General features: G+C 46.0%; 1 protein-coding gene across 1 annotated transcript in view; it reads right to left on the minus strand.

Moving 5' to 3' along the window:
- The window catches only part of LOC126543877 (uncharacterized), a 204,754-nt gene that overhangs the window by 103,543 nt on the left and 74,741 nt on the right, over positions 1 to 26,470 (minus strand). Inside the window, exon 3 of the mRNA XM_050191008.3 lies at positions 8,170 to 8,319. Within this exon, the coding sequence (XP_050046965.1) occupies positions 8,170 to 8,319 (150 nt within the window). The remainder of the gene's footprint in view (positions 1 to 8,169; positions 8,320 to 26,470) is intronic.

Below are 26,470 nucleotides of genomic sequence, written 5' to 3' on the forward strand. Positions count from 1 at the left end.
GTAGCATCATCTTGTCATGAAGAAGAGGTTAAGTTTCACATAAGCAAGCTTTCCCGAAATGTAGTTTGCCATGCTAGTAATTTTGAAGTAAGCTTTAAAATAATCTCTTATATCAGAACACTTGTGTTGTTTTCAGTCTTGTGGTGCAGAAGGCACCAAGGTAACTCCTGTGATAAAATCGAATGCAACAGCAGAGCACACAGTTCACACTTAATCTCTGAACTGTGACCTAAGGCATGCTTAATGGGACAGAAGTACAGCGTGGTGAAGCATGCTTGCAAATTTCAAAAGGGGTTTATTATTATGTATTATTAGATGCACTTCAATTTCCTGTACAATATCTTGAAAAAAGAAATTAAGCTGCAGCTACTACAAGAGGTTATGGTCTTGCTATGGTCTGACATGCATTTAGTTCAGTGAGCATTGTCCTTGGGGAGGAATATCCTTGGTAGTGGATGATGAGGTAGTAGCGGTAACATTTCCCGCACACTGATCTACCCGCACTTCATGGACTACATAGTAGGTGGTACTGATGTTTACTTCACTGCATGGTGATGCCTGCAGATTGCCCTTTATTTCTTGAGAGCAGGGATTGAGAATAGCAAGCCATCAGCGTCCCCTACACTTGTAGCAGAGCACCATGCAGACACAGTCTGCAATGCTTATGGTCTGACATGCATTAGCTTGAACTGTAGCTAATAGGAACGACTTAACAGAATGGGCCTGGAACTGAAAAAATTTTCCATGTCGAAAAGTCACGTGTTTTTACTGCTTCTGGAAATTAGCACACTTTCATTAAGCCTCTAAAGATGTCGATGGCACGGAAGTGTCCCATAAACTGCCGTTAAAGGATATACTGGATCGACAGAACCTACCATGCTACTTGGGGGCCCTGCGATGCGAAATGAGCATGTAGTTCTTAATGGTTGTTAGCACCATGCAAGCCTTCCCAACACTCATGAAGTGCCAAAATCAGAGTGCTTATTCGATTTGTGAGCTCCAGAAACTTATATTACTCGTTTGTTACAGTACAGCATGGCAGTGATTTTGGTCACAGATGCTGTTCACTGAGATTGGTTCGTTACTTATAAAGGATATGAAAACAGAAAAAGCAATGCATTTTAGTTTTACAGGTTTTTCATTTAGAAAGCAAGCACAGAAATAAGTTGCACACTACCTAAAGGGTTACAGGTGACACTATGGGTGCCACTTCACATTAAAAAAATGTGCAACAATCTCTGTGTCTACCCTTGCTAAGACTTTCTATGAATATTCCCTGTTGTGAACTAAAAGCAGCACCACCTTTTCCACTTCCAGCAGCTGTCCAACTTTTTTTGTACACCCTGCCCAGTTCCCACTTGGTTCTACTGCATGGCATGCACTCCAAAACAATGTTGTCAAATAGTGAAAGTGCTGGCTGGAGCAACAAGGCCACCTTGAAATGTAAACTTCCAGAAGAACAGCTTCGACTTGTTACAAGGCAAAAATAACTGAAGCTGTAGACAGATGAGGACAACGAAGGGAACACTACATGCTTTTGTGTACATCCCCTTCCATGTCCTCAACTGCTTACTCGATGAGCTTTCGGTACACATACATGAAAGCATTGCTCTCACTGGTTTACAACTTGTTTTGTCCATTCTCTTTTCCTCACTGAGTAAGTATGAAAGTGTGTACTTCAAAGTTCAGCAACTTTAGTGTGTGTGTGCTATATATAAATGCAATTTTGCATTTAGTTTCGAATGCCAAGAAGAAAAATACTATGCAGCAAAATAATTTAGTAAAAAAATAAAAAAGGAAATCACAGGAGCACCCTTTAAACCAGGGGTCTCCAAACTTTTCAACTGGAGCGCCGTATAGGTGACCAGTGGTGGTGTGGAGGGCCGGACGATAAAGAATGAAACAAGAACTTGTAAAAATAAATTAGTAAACTTGAGCAACAGTACACGGCATAGACTAAAAATTTTATTCCATTTAAGGAACATGCTTCTATCAAACTATTTATTTAATTGCATGCATTAACCTTCTGGCAAAACTACCAGAAAAGGAGCAAAATAATGTTTATTTTTTCTTTACCCCTATGTCATCGTGGGTATATTGATTTCAAATAATATATAACATTACACATTAATAGTGGCCAAAAAAAAAACTTGTTCACGTTTCCTAGTTGAACACCAGTTTTTTGCTTGTTCACAGTCATTTTATCTGCACTAAACCAATACCCACAAGTCATTGACAAGGTCTGAGAAGCATCATCACTCTTTACAAATGGCTTTTTGTTTTTTCAGTTTGTCGTTTACCGCAAGTTTGATATATCTACTAATCCGTGCTGAATTTGCAAATAGTGCTCACATTTCCGTACTGTGGAAGTGTAGGCCAGTTGGTGGAGCATTGTCAAGAATAAAATAGTCCAACACACAGAAAATAGACCATTCGTGTTATTTTGTCTTGCTTTCTGTCCCGTGTATTGTGCTATATTATCCTTGACAAATTCTACAGTTTAAAGCTTTCCAGCAAAGAGGACTTATGTAAGTTTGAGTACAGTTACTTAAAGGCAGGCATGTAAACATGGACCAAAGAAGGAACAAAAAGGACCACACAAACGCTGAATATGAACTGAAAGGTCACGCAGTGGCAGAAAAGAAAAGACAAAAAACTTATCAGCACATGCTCAAGGGAAGAAGTAAAGAAAGCCGGAAGAAGAAAAGAAAGCCTTGGGAACTATAGAAAGGGGGAAGGCAGCTGGGGAGGATCAGGTAACAGCAGATTTGTTGAACGATGGTGGGCAGATTGTTCTAGCAAAACTGGCCACCCTGTATACGCAATGCCTCATGACTTCGAGCGTACCGGAATCTTGGACGAACGCTAACATAATCCTAATCCATAAGAAAGGGGACGCCAAAGACTTGAAAAATTATACACCGATCAACTTACTGTCCGTTGCCTACAAAGTATTTACTAAGATAATCGCAAATAGAATCAGGAACACCTTAGACTTCTGTCAACCAAAGGACCAGGCAGGATTCCGTAAAGGCTACTCAACAACAGACCATATTCACACTATCAATCAGGTGATAGAGAAATGTGCGGAATATAACCAACCCTTAATATAGCTTTCATTGATTACGAGAAAGTGTTTGATTCAGTCGAAACCTCAGCAGTCACGGAGGCATTGCAGAATCAGGGTGTAGATGAGCCGTATGTAAAAATACTGAAAGATATCTATAGCGGCTCCACAGCCACCGTAGTCCTCCATAAAGAAAGCAACAAAATCCCAATAAACAAAGGCGTCGGGCAGGGAGATACGATCTCTCCAATGCTATTCACAGCGTGTTTGCAGGAGGTATTGAGAGACCTGGATTGGGAAGAATTGGGGATAAGAGTTAATGGAGAATACCTTAGTAACTTGCGATTCGCTGATGATATTGCCTTGCTTAGTAACTCAGGGGACCAACTGCAATGCATGCTCACTGACCTGGAGAGGCAAAGCAGAAGGGTGGGTCTAAAAATTAATCTGCAGAAAACTAAAGTAATGTTTAACAGTCTCGGAAGAGGACAGCAGTCTGATAGGTAGCGAAGCACTGGAAGTGGTAAGGGAATACATCTACTTAGGGCAGATAGTGACCGCGAATCCGGATCATGAGACTGAAATAATCAGAATAAGAATGGGTTGGGGTGCGTTCGGCAGGCATTCTCGGATCATGAACAGCAGGTTGCCATTATCCCTCAAGAGAAAAGTGTATAACAGCTGTGTCTTACCAGTACTCACGTACGGGGCAGAAACCTGGAGGCTTATGAAAAGGGTTCTACTTAAATTGAGGACGATGCAAAGAGCTATGGAAAGAAGAATGATAAGTGTAACATTAAGGGATAAGAAAAGAGCAGATTGGGTGAGGGAACAAATGCGAGTTAATGACATCTTAGTTGAAATCAAGAAAAAGAAATGGGCATGGGCAGGACATGTAATGAGGAGGGAAGATAATTGATGGTCATTGAGGGTTACGGACTGGATTGCAAGGGAAGGGAAGCGTAGCAGGGGGCGGCAGAAAGTTAGGTGGGCAGATGAGATTAAGAAGTTTGCAGGGACAACATGGCCACAATTAGTACAGCACCGGGGTAATTGGAGAAATATAGGAGAGGCCTTTGCCCTGCAGTGGGCATAACCAGGCTGATGATGATGATGACGATTATCCAATTGGTACAAACACCTGTCTACCCTACATATGAGGGATTGCAGCTAAAATAATCTTAATGAACAATGCCCATTCGACATGATTGCAAAATTGTTTGTGTGCATTACATAACACCCGCCAATACTGTTTCTGTGGTATAGGCCTCGTGCACCGCCTATAGAGACGCCACTGAAAGCCGCCTAGCGGACGCTTCCAACAGTACACGCGGGAGCAGTAGCAGACGACAACCCTCTGCAGCAAGGATGGCTGAAGTTCGCGGCTGCGATTTCTCCTTTATTCGAGTGCCAGGCTGCTGCTTCTGCGGTGACAGCTGTAGGGAAGATGCTGACCTCTGTGGGAGCGGGTATGAACACGATGTTACCGGTGTTTGGGACAACATGGTCCACATACGTGCAAGGTGTGGCCCGCAGACAAATGCCATGAACCCCATTTACATGACGCGGAGCTCATGTTTACTAGCCGATAAATTTTGTTAGGTGATGCGATCTCTCGATGGTTTTTTTTTTTATTCTACCCTTGCCGCAATGCTGCTTCTGTACCTGAATAATAAGCACCCTTCGTTAGTACAGACATATATCAACCAAATCCGCACGGTGCAATCTCTGCATATGCTGTTGTGATTTTTCTGCCGATGAATACATGTGACATCGCCGAATAAGTGCAGTCGAACTCAATTCAAGAAGAGCAATTGCCAATTTATTGATGGAAACGCGTACACTAGCCAACGAAGTCACCAAACACATGGGTTAATAAAAGTGCGTGTTAGTGCTGTGCCGCCGATGCAATTCTGATGCATACACCGATGAACTACCGTTCCCGCTGCAGTTTGTGCAATTTTAAATTCCCCAAGGGAGCTGCTTGGAAACGTGCAAAGCTAAAGACTGACTAACTCTTCAGTACTTTTTTATGTTACTAGAGAGAGGTGCCGCATGATATATTTGAAGGCAGAGCAGCGCCAGTAAAGGTAGATGAGCGCTGGCGGCAAGGCCCGGTTTAGTCGTCTGCAGCGTAAGTATAAAAAAGAATTCAGTTGAGTACAAAACTCACATGCAAGAAGGGACTACGTTGTGAAACAAACAAATCACTCGGCGTATTAAGTTTGCTCAGGCAGCATCGAGGTGTGATGACTTCCCAAACGCGACGCAAACTTTTCAGCGAGAAATAGAACAAAAATACCATATGCAGCAGCTATTAGCAATTCTCGCCCTGAACTACCTATTTTCTAAACATATTTCCAAGAACGCAAACAATATCTAAGATGCCCTCGGGCGAAAAGAATAAAGCTGTTAAAGAAGCACTTCGTTGGTATCATTCCAATAAAACACAGCGCGATTTATACCCTTTACAAACAAGGCAGGGTGAAAACTTCGCAGCTCAAAAGAATCGACAAGAGTTATGCATGGAGCAACTAGCAACAGTTAAACATGTGCGAAGCCACGCATAAAATAGATGTAAAAACATGAAGTGCGCGACAGCTGGTGCGAGGATTTACCCCGCCACATGGAACCAACAATTTCAGTTCTTGCAAATTTCAGTAGCTTTAACATACAACGCAATGCGCTCGTACAGTCGTGCTGCCTAGCTAGCGCAACGCGGTAAAGAAGCGGAAAACAGCATTCCGAACTTTAACGAAATGCCTTTAAACCTCATGCTGCACTGCAGACGAACTTCGTTGCTCACGCGTCTAACTATGATCGAGTGGAAAAAAAACACCAACGAGACAAAGGAAAGGATGAGAACAAGAAATTTCCCTTCGAAGCGACGATCCATTTTTGCTACCGTTGCTCCCGCTGATGAGGCTTTGCCGGGAATGATTAGAACCGTATCACCGGCACGTTTTCACCGGTATTTGAGCCCCCCACCCTGCAACAATTCTTCGTCGACATTCCTTGAAGCTTTGGCCACCCAACACGTGCGAATGGTGTTGCCTATTTTGCTCTGAAAACGTGAATAAGACAGAGAAGCACGATCAACGACACAACAAACTACGGCGCGCGCTAGGCTCCTCTCCCGCGTGTTCTGCGCAAAGCCGCCACCAGTGGCGCGTCCGTCAGCGTGCACGGCGCGTATAGGCTTACTTCATAAAATGAGACTTCAAAATGCTCCGAGACACTGCATTTGAAAAGTCATCCAATTTTTCCTTTGGATACTATGCGATTGCAGCCATGCAGCTTTAATTGCTATATTTTACTGGTATGCCTTTTTGCAAACAATAATCGTTCATGTATTGGAGAACATTGCCATTTAAGACAAGTTGCATCATGCGATACCTTCAAGTGTGCACAAGCATTTTCACATGGCCCACAAAGCTAATTTTCTTGAGCAGCTGACCCGATTACCTTGGTATAAAAATTCATCGGGACTGAGCTCGTTACAAACGGAGCCAAGTTTTCTTTTCAATAACAGTAAGCTAACAGTCATGATTTGGCAGCTTACCGCCACATGTGAAACATGTATGCAGCAAGAAATGAGGACTATTGCTATATTTTTCATCAGAAACAACCCCTGCAACACATTTGGGTGTTTTGAATGACAGTAAATCTGTTCACAACTGATGAAAAATTATGTAGAAATCATCAAATATGAATGTCAAAGTAAACGAATAGCTCTGATGCCGCTGCGCCATCTGCTAACAACAATGACACCAAAATTTATTGCATATACCAGCAAGACTTTGAAACTGTTGTGCTTGAGGCTTTCATGAGTGTTCAAGCTCTCCAGCCCAGCACGTGTAGACGATGTCACGAAAGCTTTGGTGCATGTTCTAGCGTGGTGGCTGGGATCAGTCAATTGGTGCATCGTATGCTCCTCATGTAATGGTCAATGGAAGCTACTAGTTCACTAGCGTTTTTCTTAATCAGGTGGTGTGATCTGGTAACTGAAATGAAACCAGATGCCAGACAATAATGCAACAATGTAAGCTTTTGGGGAGAAGGCCCACTCTTAGGTGAAAGAACAGGCTGTGGGCTGGCCGTCATCAAAAGGACCTGTGCTGGCTGCAAGCCAGTTGCGAGGCCTCCACGATTCGAATGCAGCTCGCGGGCTGTAGTTTGGAGACCCCTACTTTAGACAATGAAGACACTGACAGGTTCTTTATTGAATATTGCACTAAGCCTGAACTTCACAGAAGCACAAAGATTTTTCACTTGGAAAAGAAGGTTGATATTGAAGGGGTGAATCAATAAAAAATCCCCATTGAAACCACTGAAGATGATTACCTAAGTGAATAGCCGAGCCTGCTGTCGATGGGCGTTGACTACACTAATTTTCTGTAGGCAGAGAAATGTGACACGTAGGCAGCATGGACCAAGCATCTACACCTTTAGACTCCAAAAAGCTCTCCTGCAAGAGCATGTATATCTTAAAGAGCTATTAAGCATTCAGTGACAAAGGCAGCTTGTAACACTCCTTTCCTATCACTACCTTCTCCCTTCTATGATGCCAGTGCCTGCATCTCGGAGAGCGACAAAGGTGCTGGTGTGACCTATTGAGGAACCAAACAGTGAACGCTTTGTCTTTTTCCGACCTCCGATGCTCATGCACTGCCCTTTCCCTCTGGCAAGGCAGCCAGCCACTGGTGCCAAACCAGGCAAAACAGTAGCCAAAGAAAGCTATTCACTATAAAATGGCAAGGGCATGCAGCCCACACCCTGGCACTATTTTTGTCAAGCTGGCTAAGTTTAGCACCCAGTAATTAGCTCTGGATGTAAACATTACAGTGAACCCCAAAACAACAAATGAAACGAGAAGGAAGCAGGATGTTATAAGCCAAAACCTCACACATCTATTTCTACTTAAACTAACACTGAAACTGTAATGTAATGACAATGATGTGAATTTCAATCATTTTTAAGCATACTCATCAGTAAATAAATTCTCAAGCCCCTCAAGCAAGACTTATTTTCAAATTTGTAAAACAATGTGAACAACATGAAGACTGACCCATAAAATAAGAGAATTTGAAAAATTGCCTTACCAAGGACAGGGTCAACTGCTTGTTTTGCCAGCTTGCGTAGTGCAGCTGCAAAACTTGAGGTGCGGGTAGCACTAAGTGCCAAGCTTGTGTGGCTTGGCTTTGTAGCAGCTGGTTGCAGGGGTGGTGGCTTCCCGCCTGGTGGTGGGAAGCCTGCCAAGGAAAATACGCAATAAATGTGCAGATAAAACAGCGGACCAACGAAAAAGGATGCAAAAAGCATTTTCACACAGTAAACTAGCACTAATGTGCGCACAGGCCTGTCAGCTTCAGGTGTAAAAGCAATTCTTCCAGAAAAAATAAACTGACGCTATATACTAATGTAGTCCTGCATAAAATTTTTAAATTGGTCAGTTGCTGTGTATGTAGTGATAAAATCTGCCCCATGTATTGACATCATCACTGTAGTAGTTCTACTAATCTAGGTGGAAGGTGAGCAATGTGCACATCATTCATGCATAGTCTCCATCACACGCACTGCCTAGTAACAGACAGTCTTACCCTGGCAGTTTCATGGTTAGCATGCTACACTCCACTTGGGCTGACACCAGTTTGTATTCTTATGCCAGACACTAGAGGAAGCAGCATGTCTATGCAGCATTGATGCTGCAGAATGCATAATGCATAAGTCCTGGTGTTTAGCTTTAAGAATTTAAAAAATTTCTTTGTGGAGGAAACCTCAGCATATAAACAAAAGAAGGAGAAAGCTGTTTTACACAGTCAATTAAATATACTGTTTCCTAAACACCAGACTGGTCAGCACAAAAGCACAAACAGCACAGTCAAGATTAAGCAGACTGTTTTTTGTGCCATTCCTGAGTGCAGTTTCACCCAGCAAAGTAGTTGCTTCCATCACATTTCACAAACACTTCTACAACAATCCAGTACTAGTCCAGCCAGTTTAGAATCTGGAGTAACTTTTAAATCATAAACAAATTCTGGAGCAGTTTAGGAGCCACCATACCAGCCTTTTGGAGCAGTTTATGAGGAGCAAAATTGGCCTGCTTGTAACACTTGGAACTGTACAGCAGTTATAAGCTTGGTGCAGTCATTTGGTACACCTTGTTATTACTGCAGAACCATAAATGCTGCTCAACATAAAAGGAAGACACAAGGTAAACAGTCAGCAGCAGCAAGTTAAGCTTGTTTTCCCACGGACTGTATAACACGCACCGTATGTTGCAAATAGACTTTTATTTGGGTAGGTAAGAAACTTTTGCAAACAATCATATAACATTTCATAGACTAGCGAGAACAAGACCATGTGGCCAGACGTAATACCGACAAAAAATTAAAACTGCGCTAAAATAATTTGCCATTTGCCATAACCAAAAAGTTATGGCTAATGTTTTATGTGCATTCCTAATGACACATGCACTTTGACATGCTTTACCAGAATACACAAAATGTGTGTTGCGCTTATTAATGATGCTTGAAGCTATGACACGAGAATAAGGTGTTTCTATGATTGGCGTCTGGAACAAGCTGCCTCAATATTGTGGGTCACAAAGGTGGCGATGGCGGTTGTGAACAACGTTAGTACCATGCCATACACTCACTTCCATTGTAGGGTGGTTTGATGGTTTTCCAAGTGTAGCATAGCCTCTACGAACAGCTATGGGTCGATGTGTAACTTTAGCTGCTGACGCCTGACCAACCCGACAAAGCAGCACCTATTAGGCCAAGCAGTTTAGGCAATGTGTCCGCGGCGAAAATTCGACATAGGCCAGTGTGATAATGGCCGCAAGCTATCGCAGAAAACTTGCTGCAAATATGCACGGATGAGTGGCTAATCGACGATCTGCTCCAAGATCACACGTATAAGCTTTTGATGGCCATTGGAGCGCCATTTGTGTCCGTAGGCAGCCACACTACCACGAGCACATGTAGCAGTTTGTTTGTGAGCATGCTTAAGATTACTAGCTGAGAGCAAGATCTAAGGTTCATACAAAACATTTGACTCAACATTCAAGGATATTTCAAGGATCTCAAGGATGCTAAAGACCGAAATTCAAGGAGGGGGAAACAAACCTTATTCGTATGCATACACCGAAAAATAGCAAAATCTCCTTTTCAGCTGCAAGAAATTGCAGCTAAGCCGCTGCAGAGTTGGACACATGCTTCAAGCTCTTCAGGCCACTTTTTGAAATTGGCCTATGCATTGTAAGAATGTCAATCGCCTACTGGCATGATGGTTAATAGTGTATGCCTTCAACCAAAGATACTTGTCACGTGAAAGCCACATGGGTGAAACTTCTAGCATATTTGGGTAATCGAAATCGGGCTCTCTAAGTAAATTTGGTAGGTATATTCGGATTGCTATATTCTAGCAGGGAACGCCCCAAGCTGGTCTCACCTCGAGACAGGAGCGCGCACAAGGTCTGGCAAAGATCGCTGAAATGATACGACTGTCTTCCAGCGATAGGCAGCTGTCGCCGCATGTTTCAAGGTGGTGGTGGGTGACGGCACCGCAGCACTCGCGCATTTGTGTAAGACGCCTCCGTGTCCGGTTTTGACTTTCTTCGCCCTAAAAGTTGGCACGCATTCAGCTGGCACGCTCTCCCTCCCATGTGGATCGAGATAGACTCCAGATCTGTATGCTCAAATTCCGAGAATGAGGCGACCACCCAAATATTGCTATTACTTTCCACTACACATTTCCTGAGCCTAGAGCTCGGAAATGGAGCCGTGATGGTGGCAGTGTGAACGAACTAGCAAAACAACAAAAGGGTGGCAGGCTTGGTCGCTTGATGTGGCGTTGCCTAGCTTCACGACAGCAACAGTGATTTAAACAAGCCTTCATTGGTGGCTGTGGACATGCCACATTGCTATCGTTTGAGACACTCTTAAAAAAAAATTGAAAAAATATCTAGGATTGCTTTTCAATAGGCTTTGCCCATGGCACAGCCCCTATGCAGTTTATTTTGAATGTTCAAAAGTCGCCCCCAAGACCATAAAGTAATTCAAGGAGCACATTTATTTTCAAGGAGTTTTAAGGGCTCTTGAATCTGTTTTTCCTAATTCAACAGTTTTCAAAGATTTCAAGGGGGTGCATGAACCCTGAAGTTCCAAAATCTGTACGCAAATGCATGAATCTGTGTGCATGACTACTCATATCAGCTACAATCTGCGTGCCTTATTCCGGTGGCTAATCGGCCCTATCTTCACGTATGTTATGGTATTTTCTATGTATATATACACTGATCTCTTTTAATGGAAACAGAATTTTTTAAAATAAGATTTAACCGATGTAATTATGCTTTCTTCGCTATTTGTTCTTTCACTATGGTGCACACTACTAAGCGTCACTGTCCGTTTATAATTAACAAAGGTTAGTGAATTAACTTTTCAATTGCTGGTCTTATCGCTAACGTTGAAAAGACAGTATTGGAGCAGCACGCCGCAGGCGGCAAACGCGATTTACGAGGTTTAAGAAACGCCATCCGCTGGCGAGACATTCGTTAACGAAAAGTTCGTCTTTTGTCGATCCGATACCGACCTGGGCATGCAAACAGCGCTGGGAGCACTGCCCGCATTTATTCTTGACGCCGTCATAACCTAGCGCATCTCGCAGCGATGACCTGCAAAAGCGTCCAATCCATAATCGCGCGTCGTTACCTCACGCTTCGGTAGGTCCCCGAGACACGACCTTCGCGAGATAAGACGCGCGCACCAGGCGCTCAACCCGTTAAATAAAAAAAGGGGGAGGGGGAAACGAGGCTGGAAAATCACGTGGACAGATCCTCGTGCGCTGAGTTTCGGTATGACAGTGGCAAAAGGCAATGTTGTTTTTTTTTTTTTTGATCGGCGAATATCTAAACATCGGACGGTGATTTTAAAAGCGCGTCATACCTTTGTCTCCCGTGGCGTCTTCCTCCAATATTCCTATTGCAATATTGGCGTTAGAACCAGTACCAGTAACTGAGTTAATTCACGAATCTTTGTAAATTACGAACGGACATTTACGGCTAGCAGGCCCGCGAAGCGGCCGCCAGGTGCTCCCTGTAGGTCCGTACGAGGGAGACGCCCGCTAAGCGCTAAACGCGTCCTACAAGACAACAAAGTTTTCCAGTCCAGCTTACGGCTACCAACCATTTAGTGTCCGCCATCTGAAAGGAATAGTGAAGAGATCATCATTGCATCGGTTAAATCCTTTATTTTTTTGTTTCCATCAAAGAAGATCACACGATATAATGTGCCGCTTTAGACGCCGTTTCTTCTTTGTCCGACCCCGACGGACCTCGTACAAACGCAGACCAAGCGTCGCGGAAACGCTGCGTGCAAGGAACCGACCTCGCCCGAGTTTTTCACCAAATATTCGAAAAAGTTAATATCACAGACAATCTAATCGCGAATTGAATTATTTGAACGTTGACTACTGGACTCGTACATCTGACACAACTAGTAAAAACGTTCCACTACCGTGCAAGCAGGTGAAAATAGTAGACTTTGGCGCAGTTGGAGCGAACGGCACTTGAGATAGCGCAGTCGGACCACCATTGAAAATTGAATAATTCAAGTGATTCAGGTATTTGCCTTTCTTCAGAGTTGACAACCTCTTAGGAACACAATTCAAACGCAAACTGCGTTCAGGTAACTTGAGTGCTGCAGGTTGACTGACCATGTTTAATTGCAACGAAACATATATTCGCTTGGTCAACTACACAGGACGGTTGGGTATATCTTAGATCCCCCAGAGAAATAAAGCAACTTACCTTTCTTAAAGGAGTACTGATAAATATTTTTGAATGTGTAGGAAGTCTACCGTACACGCTTCTCGCACATAAAATGACGACACATAGACAGATGTCTTAACCTGAAACAAAGTGTGTGTTCCATAGAGTTTCATATTAGTATACCTAGAGGGAAATCTGGCGCTGCGATCGTTCAACCATCATGGGAATGATGGGAAGTACAGGCTCCGGATTGGCATTCTGTTGACTGGCGAACCAGTCTACAAGTATGTTTTGGCAGTTTTGGTTTCGCTCCAAGCGCAATTGCTATAACCTGAAGTGAGACATGGCAACGCAAATCTCTCTGTCTTTGTTCTGTTACTCGAAGTGGCGACAGCGCGCTGGGCAAGCGGCTGGGACGATGTTTGTGTTGCGGTGTGGTGTCGAAGCCCTGACGAGAAAGCGACGGCATCGCAAACGTTTAAAGAACGTGTTTTGAGCGTTTGGACCTTGGTTTGTAAAGTGTGTTATGTTGGCGCTGTAGCGTTACATGCTTTATGAAACTTCAGAATAGGAAAAAGATGGTACTACTGATACAAGACATATACAGTTGTACTTCTAGTGGCTTGACAATCAAATTTTATTGAGGGCTTCATTAGGCATTACTCGTTTATGTGCTCATTGAAATGCGTTTTTAGGACTTTGAGAACACAAACTTACTTGTGGTAGGAAAGATTGCTGCTTCCTGGCTGTAGTCTAGTGTCGCAAAATGGGTACGAGCAAAGCCACGATGTAACGCTTCGGAAACGGTACGTCAATACAAAATATGATGAAGCATACTCGTAGGAGGCCACTAGCGTCCTAGCTAGCACTGCAGCAGATGCGCTTAAAAGTACTTGAAGACGTTCAGCAATCGTGACAGCCGACGCAGCCTTTCGAAAGAGCGACAGAGTTCGCAAGTGCCTGTCGTCTGCGAGAAAAGTCTCGCGTTTGCAGTGAGCAGGCGTCGTAGCGGACGACTCTTGTAGCATTCCACTCAAGAGCGCAACACTTTCTCACAATACATTATTATTTCCATAAATACTTGATGAGTATCTTTATATAAGTACATTCACGGTTGTTATTGCTGTTGCAAAAATAAATAAATAATTAATCTCTGGCGTTAAATCGGGAACAGAATCACACAAGAACGCATACCCTCGTGTGTCCTGGTGATAAACCATAGTAAACCATGCTTCCATCTCATGATCATACAAAGTTTATGTAGCGTGTTGTACATTATATAACATACTGCAGAAATAAAATTAGATTTTACGCGCTAATAGTTGAGTATAGTTTAGTTTACTGCGCCGCACGCAAACGCCACTAGTCTAAAGATCGAAGTCAATCCGAAGCCTGTACTTCCCATCATTCCCATGTAGGTTGAGGCAACGCTCATGAGAACCCACGTAGACACTAGCGCCACATTTCCCTGTAGGGTATTTATTTAGAAACTATATGGTGCGTTCGTAGACAGCTTCGAGGCCAAGTAATGGAACGCTTTTCGAGCCGCCTGGAACCTGGAAGACGCTGCTTCTGCGACATGACGCCACCTCGCGGCGATGAGAAAAAAGTTAAGAAAAGCACACATAATTTCTGTGTTTTAAGTATTTGCGCCTGCAAACCAATGAAAAATACGACGCAGCTTATATTAACGGTGTAAGATGGCGCGTTTACGTTTTCTTGTGCGCGGACAACCTTCCTGCAGGCTTTCCAAGCGACCTGCTCAGCCACCACCTTGTTTGGTCAGGAAAGTAGCCCACATCGTTTTTTACTTCGATGCTGTCTTCGCGAAGCTGTCTACTTTGATGTCTTCGTGAGAAGTAGTGAGAGTACTACATCGGGATAGTGGGGTCCAACGAGGGCTCCGAGCTGAGGCATTTTAACGCGACAGCGTTAAGGAGCTCGTGTTGCAGAAAAGCCGGTGTCGTCGGCCTTGGTGTCGGTGTCCGCGGCGTTGGCCGTGAGCGATAAATCCCGGCAGGCACTTCATGTATAAAAACAATTTGCAAGATGGGCTGGGTGGGAATCGAACCAGGGTCTCCGGAGTGTGAGACGGAGACGTTACCACTCAGCCACGAGTTCGATGCTTCAAAGCGGTGCGCCTCTAGTGAATGCGGTGTTGCCTTAAAAACGAGCCGTAGAACGTTATACTGCGGTGTATGTCGGTAATTATGGACATGTAACTTACAGAAGTCGCAGTTACACGAGTAGCGAAGTGCGTTTCCGCTACATTTCTTCAGCGCTTTCCGCACACGCAGAGCCATCTTGCGGCAAACACCGAAGACCCCCTCCTCTCAATGTACGGCGTTGCCCCGACAGGTGGCGCGCCACGCGCGCATTGGTGTTTGCTGCGGTAAAGCTAGGGAAACGACGGAGCATATTTTATTAGAATGTGAACACGTCTACCCAGCGGTCGATTTAGGCACCACTGGCCTCCTTGAAGCCCTTGGGTTCAGCGGGAGCAGTGGTAAAGCAAACAGGTCCGCAATAGACATTAGTAAGAGGCGATTGGAGGATTGGTGGAAGAAAAGTAGGGAAACGACAAAAGACGGAGACGTACAAAAGCACAATTCGCAATAGGGGATCAGAAAGTTTGGACGTGGTAGTTCATAGTGTCTTTTTTTTTTCATTGGTTAACCTAGGTAGGATATTAGGCAGCATAGTAGCAAGAGCTTGGTGGCGCAACCCACCGCCCCGTTCCAAAGGGGACGCTCATAACATCCATCCATCCATCAGGGGTTGTGCGGAGACAGGTGCGAGGCGCGTCGCGTCCCGGACTCCTCTCCCCTGACGACGTTTCTTCTTGCTCCCTCACGGGTTGCAGAATCAAGCGTCCTTCCATTCTTTAGATCACTATCTGTCTATCTCTCTGCCCGTGCCGATCACGACGTTTGGCTGCCGTGCATCGTTTCCCCGGGGCTCCGAGACACCGAGTTCTTTGGTTCGTTCCGCTTGCTCAGGCGCACGTTTCGTTGCCGCGCCGAACGCTCCGTTGCTCGACGCTCACCGCGTCCGATGCGGGGCGCCTCGTAATGGTGCATCCAGACGACGGACGGCTCCGCGCAAATCTGTGCCGCGGACGCTTATTCCGCCGCCCGTCCGGCTGCGAAGCGCATCCAGACGACGGACGGACTGAGTAGACGACCGCGCCGGAAAAATAAAGATGGCGGCTACGCCCGAAGCGACTGCCGTCCGCCTCGAACCTGTCAAGTCGTCGTCGTCCACTGTGTGGCCCGTAACTTTCAAACTGAGGGTTGTATTTGGTTTAAATTTGTGTCCAGAAGCTTCGACAGCAATGTATTCGTGATGAGTGGACACCGTTTCCGAAAGCGATACTCAGATTCTCGGCGTGTAGGCTTAGAGTGGCTGTATTGGCTGAACATGGCCTCGAAGATGTTGAGGCGGCCCGAGCGGATCTCAGTGGCCGTAAATTAATATAATTGCTTGTTTCTACTCACTCTAGATGGCGCCATCAGTGTACAAAGACTTTGTCATAGGTGTTTTCACTCTGAATGAAAATGGAGATCGAAAGGAAACGATGGTTGGCCGCAATGGCTGTTGTTTTGTCCGAAATGGACACGAATGGTGTCAGCAGCGATGAAGCTGTTTCAGAAAGATCCCAAAGCCGCGCTTGTTGCCAGACTGTAGAGCACGCTAGGCTAAATCCGCAGCATTCGACCCCCAAAATCCGGATGCGAAAAATAGCTCGGCATTTTCCGTCCGTGGGGGTCGCGGACGACGCGCGGACGGCACAAATCCGTGACGCGTAGTCACGTGATGCGCAGTCCGTCGCGAAAAAGACGGATTTCGTCCGTCGTGTGGATCCACCATAAAGCGCAAGATATACTCCGGCGTAACGCGCGCGCGCGGCCACGCGCGTCGCGGTTAAGCGACGTCGGTGAAAAACGCGCAGTCTACAGTCCGGCGTCACGGCGTAGCCGGCGTGCCCAGGCGCGCTTGGCGAACTCAACGCCGCCGGCGTGGAGATAGAGCATGTTCTATTTCACGCGGCTGACGCTAGACCAGAATGCACTGCGCGCTGTAGCGGCAGCGAGCAGGAGGCAGAATGGCGGCCTGCGGTGCGCGTACTGGCAGTGTGGCTGTGGTTTTTTCAACATCCGTGTGTGATGACAGCGCGAGTGAGGACGCCTGCTTGAAGCGATTCGTAATCATCCATGTGTATACGATGTGAAACGCATGAACTACCGCGACACAGAGCGGAAGAACAACGCGTGGGAAGCTATACGAAAGAAGTGTGGTCTCGCCACAGGTAAGCTGCATTTCGCAGCTCCTGTACTAGCTGGTGGTAGTCGCCGAGTTGAGGGCGCTTGTCGAATACCTTTCGTATGTACATGGTCCGCTTCCGTTTTTGACGTAGCCGACGTACTAGCAATATGAGTGCGGTGTTGTGGCTGTCAGGACAAGTTAACGCCATGCCGCAAAAATTTTTGTTTTATGCGCACGGAAGGAGAAAAAGCGCGCGCGCTACCCGAACGGCGCGCTATTCGCCGCAGCCGTGAAGTTGCGCTCCCTGACGCAGAGATGGCGCCAGCCTCGCGCTGCGCGCGCACGCCGAACTGTAGAGGAAGCAAATTTCTTGCACCCCTGGCGTCGCTAGCGCAGCGTATCCGACTTCGCCTGCCGCGGCCTGGCGCGCCGAGCACGTCGGACTATATCTTGGCCTTAAGTGATCGCAGCGCCGTAGCCCATTGTCTTACACCCCTTGGCGGGTCGACGGGAACGCTGTCGCGCTCCACTCTTGAAGGCGAAGCTTAAGCGTCCTCCAATTTTTTTATTGAAAATCCAGATGGCGTAACCGTCGCCTTCTCCTGAACTCCACGACCGCACGCGCCGGAGCCGCTGGCCGGCTGCATGGGAGTCCGAGCGTGTCGAACAGAAGTACGGCCGCGCTCGAAAGCAGCGTTGCAGTTGTGTTCGAGCATGACCGCAATCAGATGGATCGCGTTTCTAGTTTGCTTTCCTTTTTAAATCTTATGTGTGTGTTTTCACTGTGTCGTGAGAAAACGAAATTCAGAGCTCATATTGCGAAGAAATCAGAGGCGTACGAACTATTTCTCGATTGGGGGGGGGGGGGGTAAACCACAAACAAGCTGATCTCTCTCTCGATATGTGTGTGTGTGTGTGTGTGTGTGTGTGTGTGTGTGTGTGTGTGTGTGTGTGTGTGTGTGTGTGTGTGTGTGTGTGTGTGTGTGTGTGTGTGTGTGTGTGTGTGTGTGTGTGTGTGTGTGTGTGTGTGTGTGTGCGTGCGTGCGTGCGTGCGTGCGTGCGTGCGTGCGTGCGTGCGTGCGTGTTACGACTATTACAATTAGTGAAAGAGCTTGGAAATGTGTCTGTCAGTTATGCTTATTTTTAATTTATCAATCAGACGTGGTGAACCATGGGGGACCGCAAAATTATTTCAATTTCCTTTATTTCTTGCAACTATGTAAAATCTCAAGATGATACATGGACAAAAAGCAATGAGTGCCTCACAGAGGTCCTGGATCCCGCCCAGTAGTAGCAGTACAGCGCACATAAAGAATGCGCTTTTGCTACACTTTTAATCATTAAACAAAGAATTGCACTTGATGTTTAAGTCAACATCATAAATGTATCGCTAGCTTACGTACATTATTGTCAAGGTTATAGGCAATGAATCAACATAAATTACTTGTAATATTCACAAGAAAAAAAAGGCAGCAGATGTGTGCGACCTTCAGAGAATTTACAACCCGATTTCCAGCGAAGTTGTCTTTTTCGAACAGTTGCAATAAAAGCAAGTTTCTTTCGACTATATCACATACTTTAAGAAGTTGCCCGTATATATATATATATATATATATATATATATATATATATATATATATATATATATATATAACTTCTGTTTGAAGCCGTGCCCACAAGTACTGCTTTGGAGCACTTCTTGCTGGAAATTTTTAAAAAGTCGGTAATTATTCATCAGAACACGTTACTTCGCCATAACATTCACTATGCTGTCCTACCTTCATCCCTGCCCCCCCACCCCATCTCAATTTCCGCTAGATTTGATATCGGTTGAGTTCACAGTTGTCCCAGGGCAGTGGGATAAATTCTCTGTTCGCTAAACACATTCATAAAACTCCGGATCGCTTGCATGCGTAATTTAGTGCAAATGCCATAATTAGTCCCTTGTCTTTGAAGTTTACCTACATACTGCCCATAACGTGCCCATGATTTTCGCCAATTATAAACAAAATGTCTTGTTTGGTTCACTGAGGGCATCGCTGAAACCCAGTCGGAACATATGACGCCTGAATATACGGAAAGAAATTTCCTACTTTTTCCCTATCAGTAATTATTTGCAACGCTTCTAATTGGACCAAGAACGCAAAAATTTTGTTGCACATTGCAGTTACCATGGCCCCCGTCCAGAAACTTTCAAAAGCGTACCACCACTTTTCGCTTAATTTGGTCTTGGCGGCTTTTATAGTTCTGCCAGAGCAGCGGGCTCAATTCCCTCCCGCTAGTTAGGCACGCTCATAACACTCTAGAGTGCTTGCATACGTAATTTATTTCGAAAGCCCATGTACTAACCTGTCTCCATTAACTGTACCCATTAACTTGTCCTTGCAGTCACCAAACAAAACGAATCTGTCTCTTATTTCAGTGAGGGTTCCAAGCGAAACTAATATATCGCGCATGAAAAAGTAAAAAAAAAAAATGAGGGTTCAATAATTAGTCTTAACACTTCTAAATAAGCCATAAACGTTAACACTTAAAATGCTGCCTATTCCTTCAAAGCATAGAATATGTGAAAAGCAGGGGTGCTATAACGTAAAACTATTCCAATCTTTTCTATTCCAATTCTGCCATCAGCCCACCGCGATTGGTCAAAAACTTTTTCGGACCACCCCCACTTCACCTGTCTGTCACGCGACGTCACGAAAACCACGATAGCTCCCCATCTGATATGACTGTACACACTGATTATGCATAATTTGACCGAACAAAACAAAATTAGTTATTTCTGATTAGACGCCTTTCTGCCATTAACCCTCGGCTATTGGTCAAAAGTTCTCCGGCTGCACCCACTTCACCTGCCTCTCACGCGATGTCACAAAACCGCAAAATCTTACCACGTCAAATTGACGCGTACGCGTTGAAGATGCATTAATATGCCGAACAAAACTGATTTTTTTTTTCTGAATAGCCGCAGGCTGCCCCGTTCTGAAAGGAATAAACGATGACTGCCACCGATCGCTCCGGCCCTGGCTACTCGGCCCTGCCGGAGACCATGGGTTTACTTGCGTGTAATGAAACTTTTTGCGTGGCCGTGTAACGTTTTCGAGAACTTTCGGCACGTTTACGACCTCGTTCTGCCAACTCTTTTTGCTGAGTATCCGTTTTAGCGTCATTCTTATGCTTCCGTTGCATGCCGCCGCGATTGTCGACGAGCCACCGCAAACTAAGCAAGAGAAAGCGGACCAATCGCAGACGCCCGCACCACCCTCTTCATCCGGTTATCGATATTCAGTGCAGTGGCTCGGCCCCATCGAATCACTTTCCACTTGAGCGCGCTCCTCGCCTCTTGTGGGCGAATTAGATAAGACAAGCCTCTCAGTGCAGGCGATGTTATTCGTTTTTCAAGGAAACAAAAGTGACCGCCTATGAACGAGGGAAGCATTTGATTGGTTTGTTCAGACAACCCTCCGGGTGACCGGCCGATGCTTGCGTCGCGGTTACGCAAATTTGGCGTCAGGAGATTGGAATAAAAACATATTGGAATAGTTTTACGTTATCCTGCCCCAGAGTTCTTTTGGGACATGGGGAATTTCGCTAATATCAGCAGCGCGATACTTTCGAATGCTTGCTTAGTTTTTTTTAAACGCTGTATTTGATGAAGACGCATTTACCATTGCACATGAACTTGGCGGATTGTTCCACTTATGTTCGTAAAATTTCACCTCAGTTGTATGTCAGCGCGGACGTCTAAGTTTTACATAGCATGTATAACAGACTAATAACGCTGTGGAGCACTTGTATATGTATTATACTCGAAAATGCGCATTTAACCCACCCACTTGGAACGTTGCCTACACATTGGCCATACCATGCCCATAATTTTCTCCTGATATAAACAAGATGCCTTGTTTAGCTCACCGTGGACACCAGAGAAACAAACTACGAATCTCGGATGATGCACGAAAATAGATGTAAAAACGCGGATTTAGTAATTATCTGCAACACTTCCATTTAAAGCAGGAAAGTGAAAGTTTCGCAACGCATTGCGTTTAAAATTCTCTCTAGTTTCACGGAATGTCAACCGTCTATTGTGCTGTTGTTTTAGAAGTCTGGGAAACATTTAGATTAACGGCAGTATGACACTCTGGAACGCTTCATTGCGCAACTTTCTACAAAAGCTGCAATGAACGTACACAGAATCAATATATATCGCTCGTCACTCGAAGACCACCGCTTCGTACTTCGAACAAATATAAACACCGCGCTCCCTAGGATACCAGGGGACAACAACTAAATGCTGTGTATAACGCATAAGAATTGGGAGAAAGCTACGATCAATAACTGTTTTCAGAGCACATAAGCAACCTACACACTGCAGCGCAAATTTTCGGTACACTTCACAAGAAAGTGGCCCTCGTTTTTCAATATACGGAATATCTGCTGTTTCTTTCTCCTGCCAGGAAACAAGTAATAGTGTAGCTCTTATTTAAAAAGAGCCTTAAAATGAAATCGTCAAAGTCAATAGTGACAAATTCCTTTACAAAAATTTCAAGCCAGTGTCCTATTGGTATTGAAATGGCGCAGCACGTTCCACTAAGGTCATTTTCACTAGCCTATCTAGGATACGTCGTGATTACACGATGAAATTGGACAGTTATACCTTAAGAGGTTTGATTAGATTGTTGACGTACAGCCAGCGCCCAGCGTATTCACCCCATAGCGGCGCGCACCGCTGGTGTTGTCATTGCGGACGTTCTATGCGCCGTCGTGGACGAGACATTGTCAACGTCGACCACCTCAAGACCTACTATGACCCACGCATAGTGACAAGCTGTTAGGTCGCCGGGTGGCTCCCTTTTCATTCCCGGGGGTAACTGTAGAGAAGGATTGGAACGACATACTGGGTCGTCCTCTTCAGCGCTTTTTCTCGTGAACGCCGCTCGCGCTCGGAGTCCGTTAGACTCGCCGCTGCGCTGCTCCTGGTCCGATCAAATACACACCTTAACAGCGTTAATATACTGAGCTTGCAACGCTACGTAGGCTATCTCTAGACAGAGATTAAATAGTTCCAGCATTTGATAAAGCAACGATTTCATGCCGTAAGGCACGCCAGTCGTTGGGTGCGGCTGATTGTAACGCTTTATCCGGACCTCCCCTCGCCCGCAGGTTAAATGTACCAAGCCGATTGTGTTTTCGAATACGGAAACAGCGGTCTCAAAAGCCTGGGCATGATGCAAGTTGCGCAAGCTGGCATTTGTTCGGGCGCTAAATGCCCAGCGTCAGGCGTCCTCCGCAACGCGAGTGGGTATGGTCAATTCCGCGCGTCGCCCGCTAAGAAGGCACACAAGACAATCCACGCTGTCGAAGCAGGAGACGCGAAGTATTACTTCGCATTACTTATGTAGTATGTAGTCACTCTATTAAGAAAGAAAATTTAGCTTCATTTGTAGTTTTGTTCGACTTTCCAGCGTGCAGCCGAAAGTGCCCGCTTTCAAAAACGGGGGACGGATGACATACTTTGCACCCCTTGCCCCCCGGTAGATACGCCTATGAAAGAAATGGGGTTCATGTACAGGAATGGGATGAAGTACAGGAATAAATTAACTGTGTGGCTGAATTAAGTGTTAACTAAAATTGGTAAACCGACGTTTTCTGCCTTTCTCAAGGCGATGTATTGAATGCTAACAAGATTTCGCCGATGCCCTAACAAAGGCAGCAATTTGACATCTAGGGAGAATGTAGACAACATTATCAGTTACGTGCAGCACATTTTTTTGTAGGTTAATTGTGTGTTTTGAAAATATTTACAGAATAGACGGGAGGGGGGGGGGGGGTGTTTCCCCTATTTTTATGCGTCATACGCCCGAGACGTCGTTGGTTTTCTAGGTCCCCTGGGTGAATAAAGCAAAACTCGTTTATATTTGCTTGAATTAGGAAGCATGTTATAGGTTGTCTATGTCTTCGAGCTCGAGCAGGTTTCCATTGTCACATGCCTCCAATGTCAATGATGGTCCAACTGAATGCGGGGGCCTTCTCTTTGATAACCGGCCATCATCGGTTGCATGTGAGGCCATTCTCTTTCGCGTGGGCTGCTCGTAGAGATACTCCTGAAGATACGGCCAAATTGTGGGTACCGCATCAACCGAAGCGCAGGCTTTCCACGCTATGTAGATATTTCCTGGCCTTCAATTATTTGCTCCTAATGCCTATGTACTTTGCATCAAAGTGCAGTTCCCAAATGAAGTCGGTGGCTTCCAAAGGGCCCATCGTTGCGGTGAAGATTGCGCTCCCGCACCAGGCGCCTTTCTGCATATTTAAGGACTCCGAAGAGCGACAGTTTGGCCTGATCTTTCAATCTACTTTATACGGTTTTGCAACCCACTACACAACAGTAGTTCTTTCAGCGAGGTGTGCTCATCCTATCATCCTTCGACCACTCTGTCAAGTCCCCGAGTTACCAGACAAACTATATAGACTTAAGGCTGTTTCACATGGCGCGATTAGGGCGAAAAAAATCGTTCTGCCGCGCATGTCGCAGAGCGATTTTCGATGACAGCTTTCACACGCGTTTGCGGCAGCGCGATTTCCGTCGCCGATGCTGGTCAGAATCGGAACACACCCTTTGACGTCTTCGTGAGAATTGGAACATAGAGGAAGGAAAAAACTGAGCAGGGGCCCTGACGTCAGTCTTTGTGAAGCTAAGTGAAGCCGGAAGCTGGCGTTGCTCCGCCATCATGTCGGGCCAGTTCTCCTCTCTTGTTTACATTTCTCGCGAAAGCATGCCGCGCTGCGCGCAACCGGCCCGCTCGGACGCGCGCGCCCCGCAGCAAGACTGGGTCAATACTGAGGAAACCCTCGGTAGCGACCATTGCCTCATCAACACAACCATTCGCACACACCCCATGGCACGACTCATCAAACAAGACCGCATCCCAGATTGGACGAAATTCAGGCAAAATTGGTAGGACACTGTTCCCAAGGCTACGAGGCCTGGGCCCAGCAATTGGTGGATAGCTTGGGTTCTATGGAAACACAGATCCAGCTCTCAGAGGCGGTCTCGGATCTAGATAACCACCTCCTCCACCTATGGGAAGCCCGGCACAGCCTCGTCCGCCGCTGACACCATTACAAACACAATAGGAAGCTAAAATCTCGCATAGCAGAGCTTGCCCAGAAGAGTATGCGGCCCAGCTCGCAGACTCTAACTGGGTTAGCCGCTTCAATACGGCTGCGCGACAAATGTCCAGCCGAAACACATGGCATTTCTTTCACACCCTCATTGACGTCACAGAATCCCACACTGAAACGCAGATACACTTACAGCGCGCCATACACGGCTTTGCTGGTAACACAACTCAGCTAGCGCACAAGCTCAGGGACCAATACCTGTGCACTACCCAGGATGCCCGAGGGATGGCATACTCATATGCGGGCTCTGAGAATGTCAGGCTGGATCAAAATTTCCAGCTCCACGACCTGAAGGCAGCCTTGACCAAAATAAAACGTGGCACTGCACCCGGACGGGACAAAATTACAGTCATGCTCCTGGCAAACCTGCCGGACTTGACTTACAATTCACTATTGAAGTGCCCCTCCCTCTCGACTGGAAGCCAACACGTGCCACCTTTATTCCTAAACCTGGCAAAGCCGTGACTACGAACAACCTCCGCCCCATCTCTCTCACATCTTGTGTGGGCAAGTTGATGGAGACGATGATACGGGACCGGTTGCCTACTTTCATGGAAGACCACAACACATTTGCCGACACAATGTTCGGGTTTCGCCCACACAAATCCGCACAAGCTGTCCTCCTCCAACTTAATCGGGAAGTCCTAGACCCCAGTGAATGCCCCCATAACGACAAGGTGGTCCTGGCCTTGGACCTTAAGGGAGCATTCGACAATGTCAGTCACGAAATCATCTTAACTTATCTCTCTCAAACCAACTGCGGGCGTAACGCTTTTCAGTACGTCTTACAATTTCTAACACAGAGACACGCATACTTGCGCATGCAGGCCACCGAACACGGCCCCACACTCTAGGCTCTAGAAGTACACCACAGGGCGTTGTCCTCTCCCCCTATTATTCAACCTGGCCATGAACAACTTGCCTACCCAGCTGGAGGCTGGAGGCTGTCCCCGGGGTGCAATATACACTCTACGCGGACAACATCACCATCTGAGCCACGCAAGGCTCTGGGAGACATGCAGGCCAACCTGCAGCAAGCGGCGACCAGAGTGGACCGATATGATCACGCTTGCGGCCTCCAATGCTCCCCCCAAAAGTACGAATTCGTGCATCTCCGCCCATCGGCCAAATGCACGTGTAAAATTGCTCTTTCTCTCTACAGTATGGTCCAATCCCCGAACAACATGAGATTAGAATCCTCGGACTTTTCGTCAACCAACACCACCGCGCCGGTCCGACACAACACTAGGGAAGCTACGGCAGGTGGGGGACCAGATGGGCCGCATGGTCCGCCGGCTTTCCAACAAGCGCGCGGGCCTCAGATGCTAAGATGCCTTGCGGCTGGCCAATGCATTTGTGAATAGCCAAATTTTGTATTCGACTCCACACCTCCATCTCCGCAAGCATGAGGAGGACGCCTTTGAGGTCATCCTCCGAATGATAGTTAAAGGGACACTAAAGGCAAATATTAAGTGAAGCTAAAGTGGTAGATTAGCGCTTGAGAATCTCTAAGGCGTCAATATTATCGCGAACAGAGCCCTAATAATCGAGAAACTGAAGTAAACGCAGGACATGATTATAGACTCCCCCGGGACATTCAAGTACTTGCCCGATGACGAAAACACTCCTCAGTTATATTTTGTCACTAGTACTCAACCACTCGTTGCAAAAAACAGCATTGTATTGTATTATAAGACGAAATAAAATGCTACTTGTCCAGTTCTATTTCATTTTTAGAAAAAAACTAACTGAAATTACCCTTTTCAACGACGCGGGCGGTCGAGAGGATTCGTTTTCGCTCGACTCTGCGCCACCCACGCTTTCGCGTTTCAGTAGTTTCATTATCGCCGAGTGCTGCGCTGGTTTTGCTGGCTCACGAAATCGCACTAACTGCAAGTAGCAGAGAATTAAACTTCCATGCTACGTCGCGGGATGCCCAAACGGCCTACGCCACTTGACCAAAAAGCAGCTGTAGTGGCGAATCCACCGCTCTGTCTTGGCTCGGTGCCGCCGTCAAAGGGTGGTGATGGCGTATGCAACGACACCACTCCCCCGGTCGGGTGGCGGGGGATATGAATTTCGAAACAGGTATTCCGACCCTACCGATGCAGTCTTATCGTAAAGTAAATCCTTTCTTGGCCCGAAACAAGCGTTGCAAGGCTTCTGGAATGTTATTT

Source organism: Dermacentor andersoni, chromosome 1, assembly GCF_023375885.2.
Source record: "Dermacentor andersoni chromosome 1, qqDerAnde1_hic_scaffold, whole genome shotgun sequence".
Lineage (NCBI taxonomy): Eukaryota > Metazoa > Arthropoda > Arachnida > Ixodida > Ixodidae > Dermacentor > Dermacentor andersoni.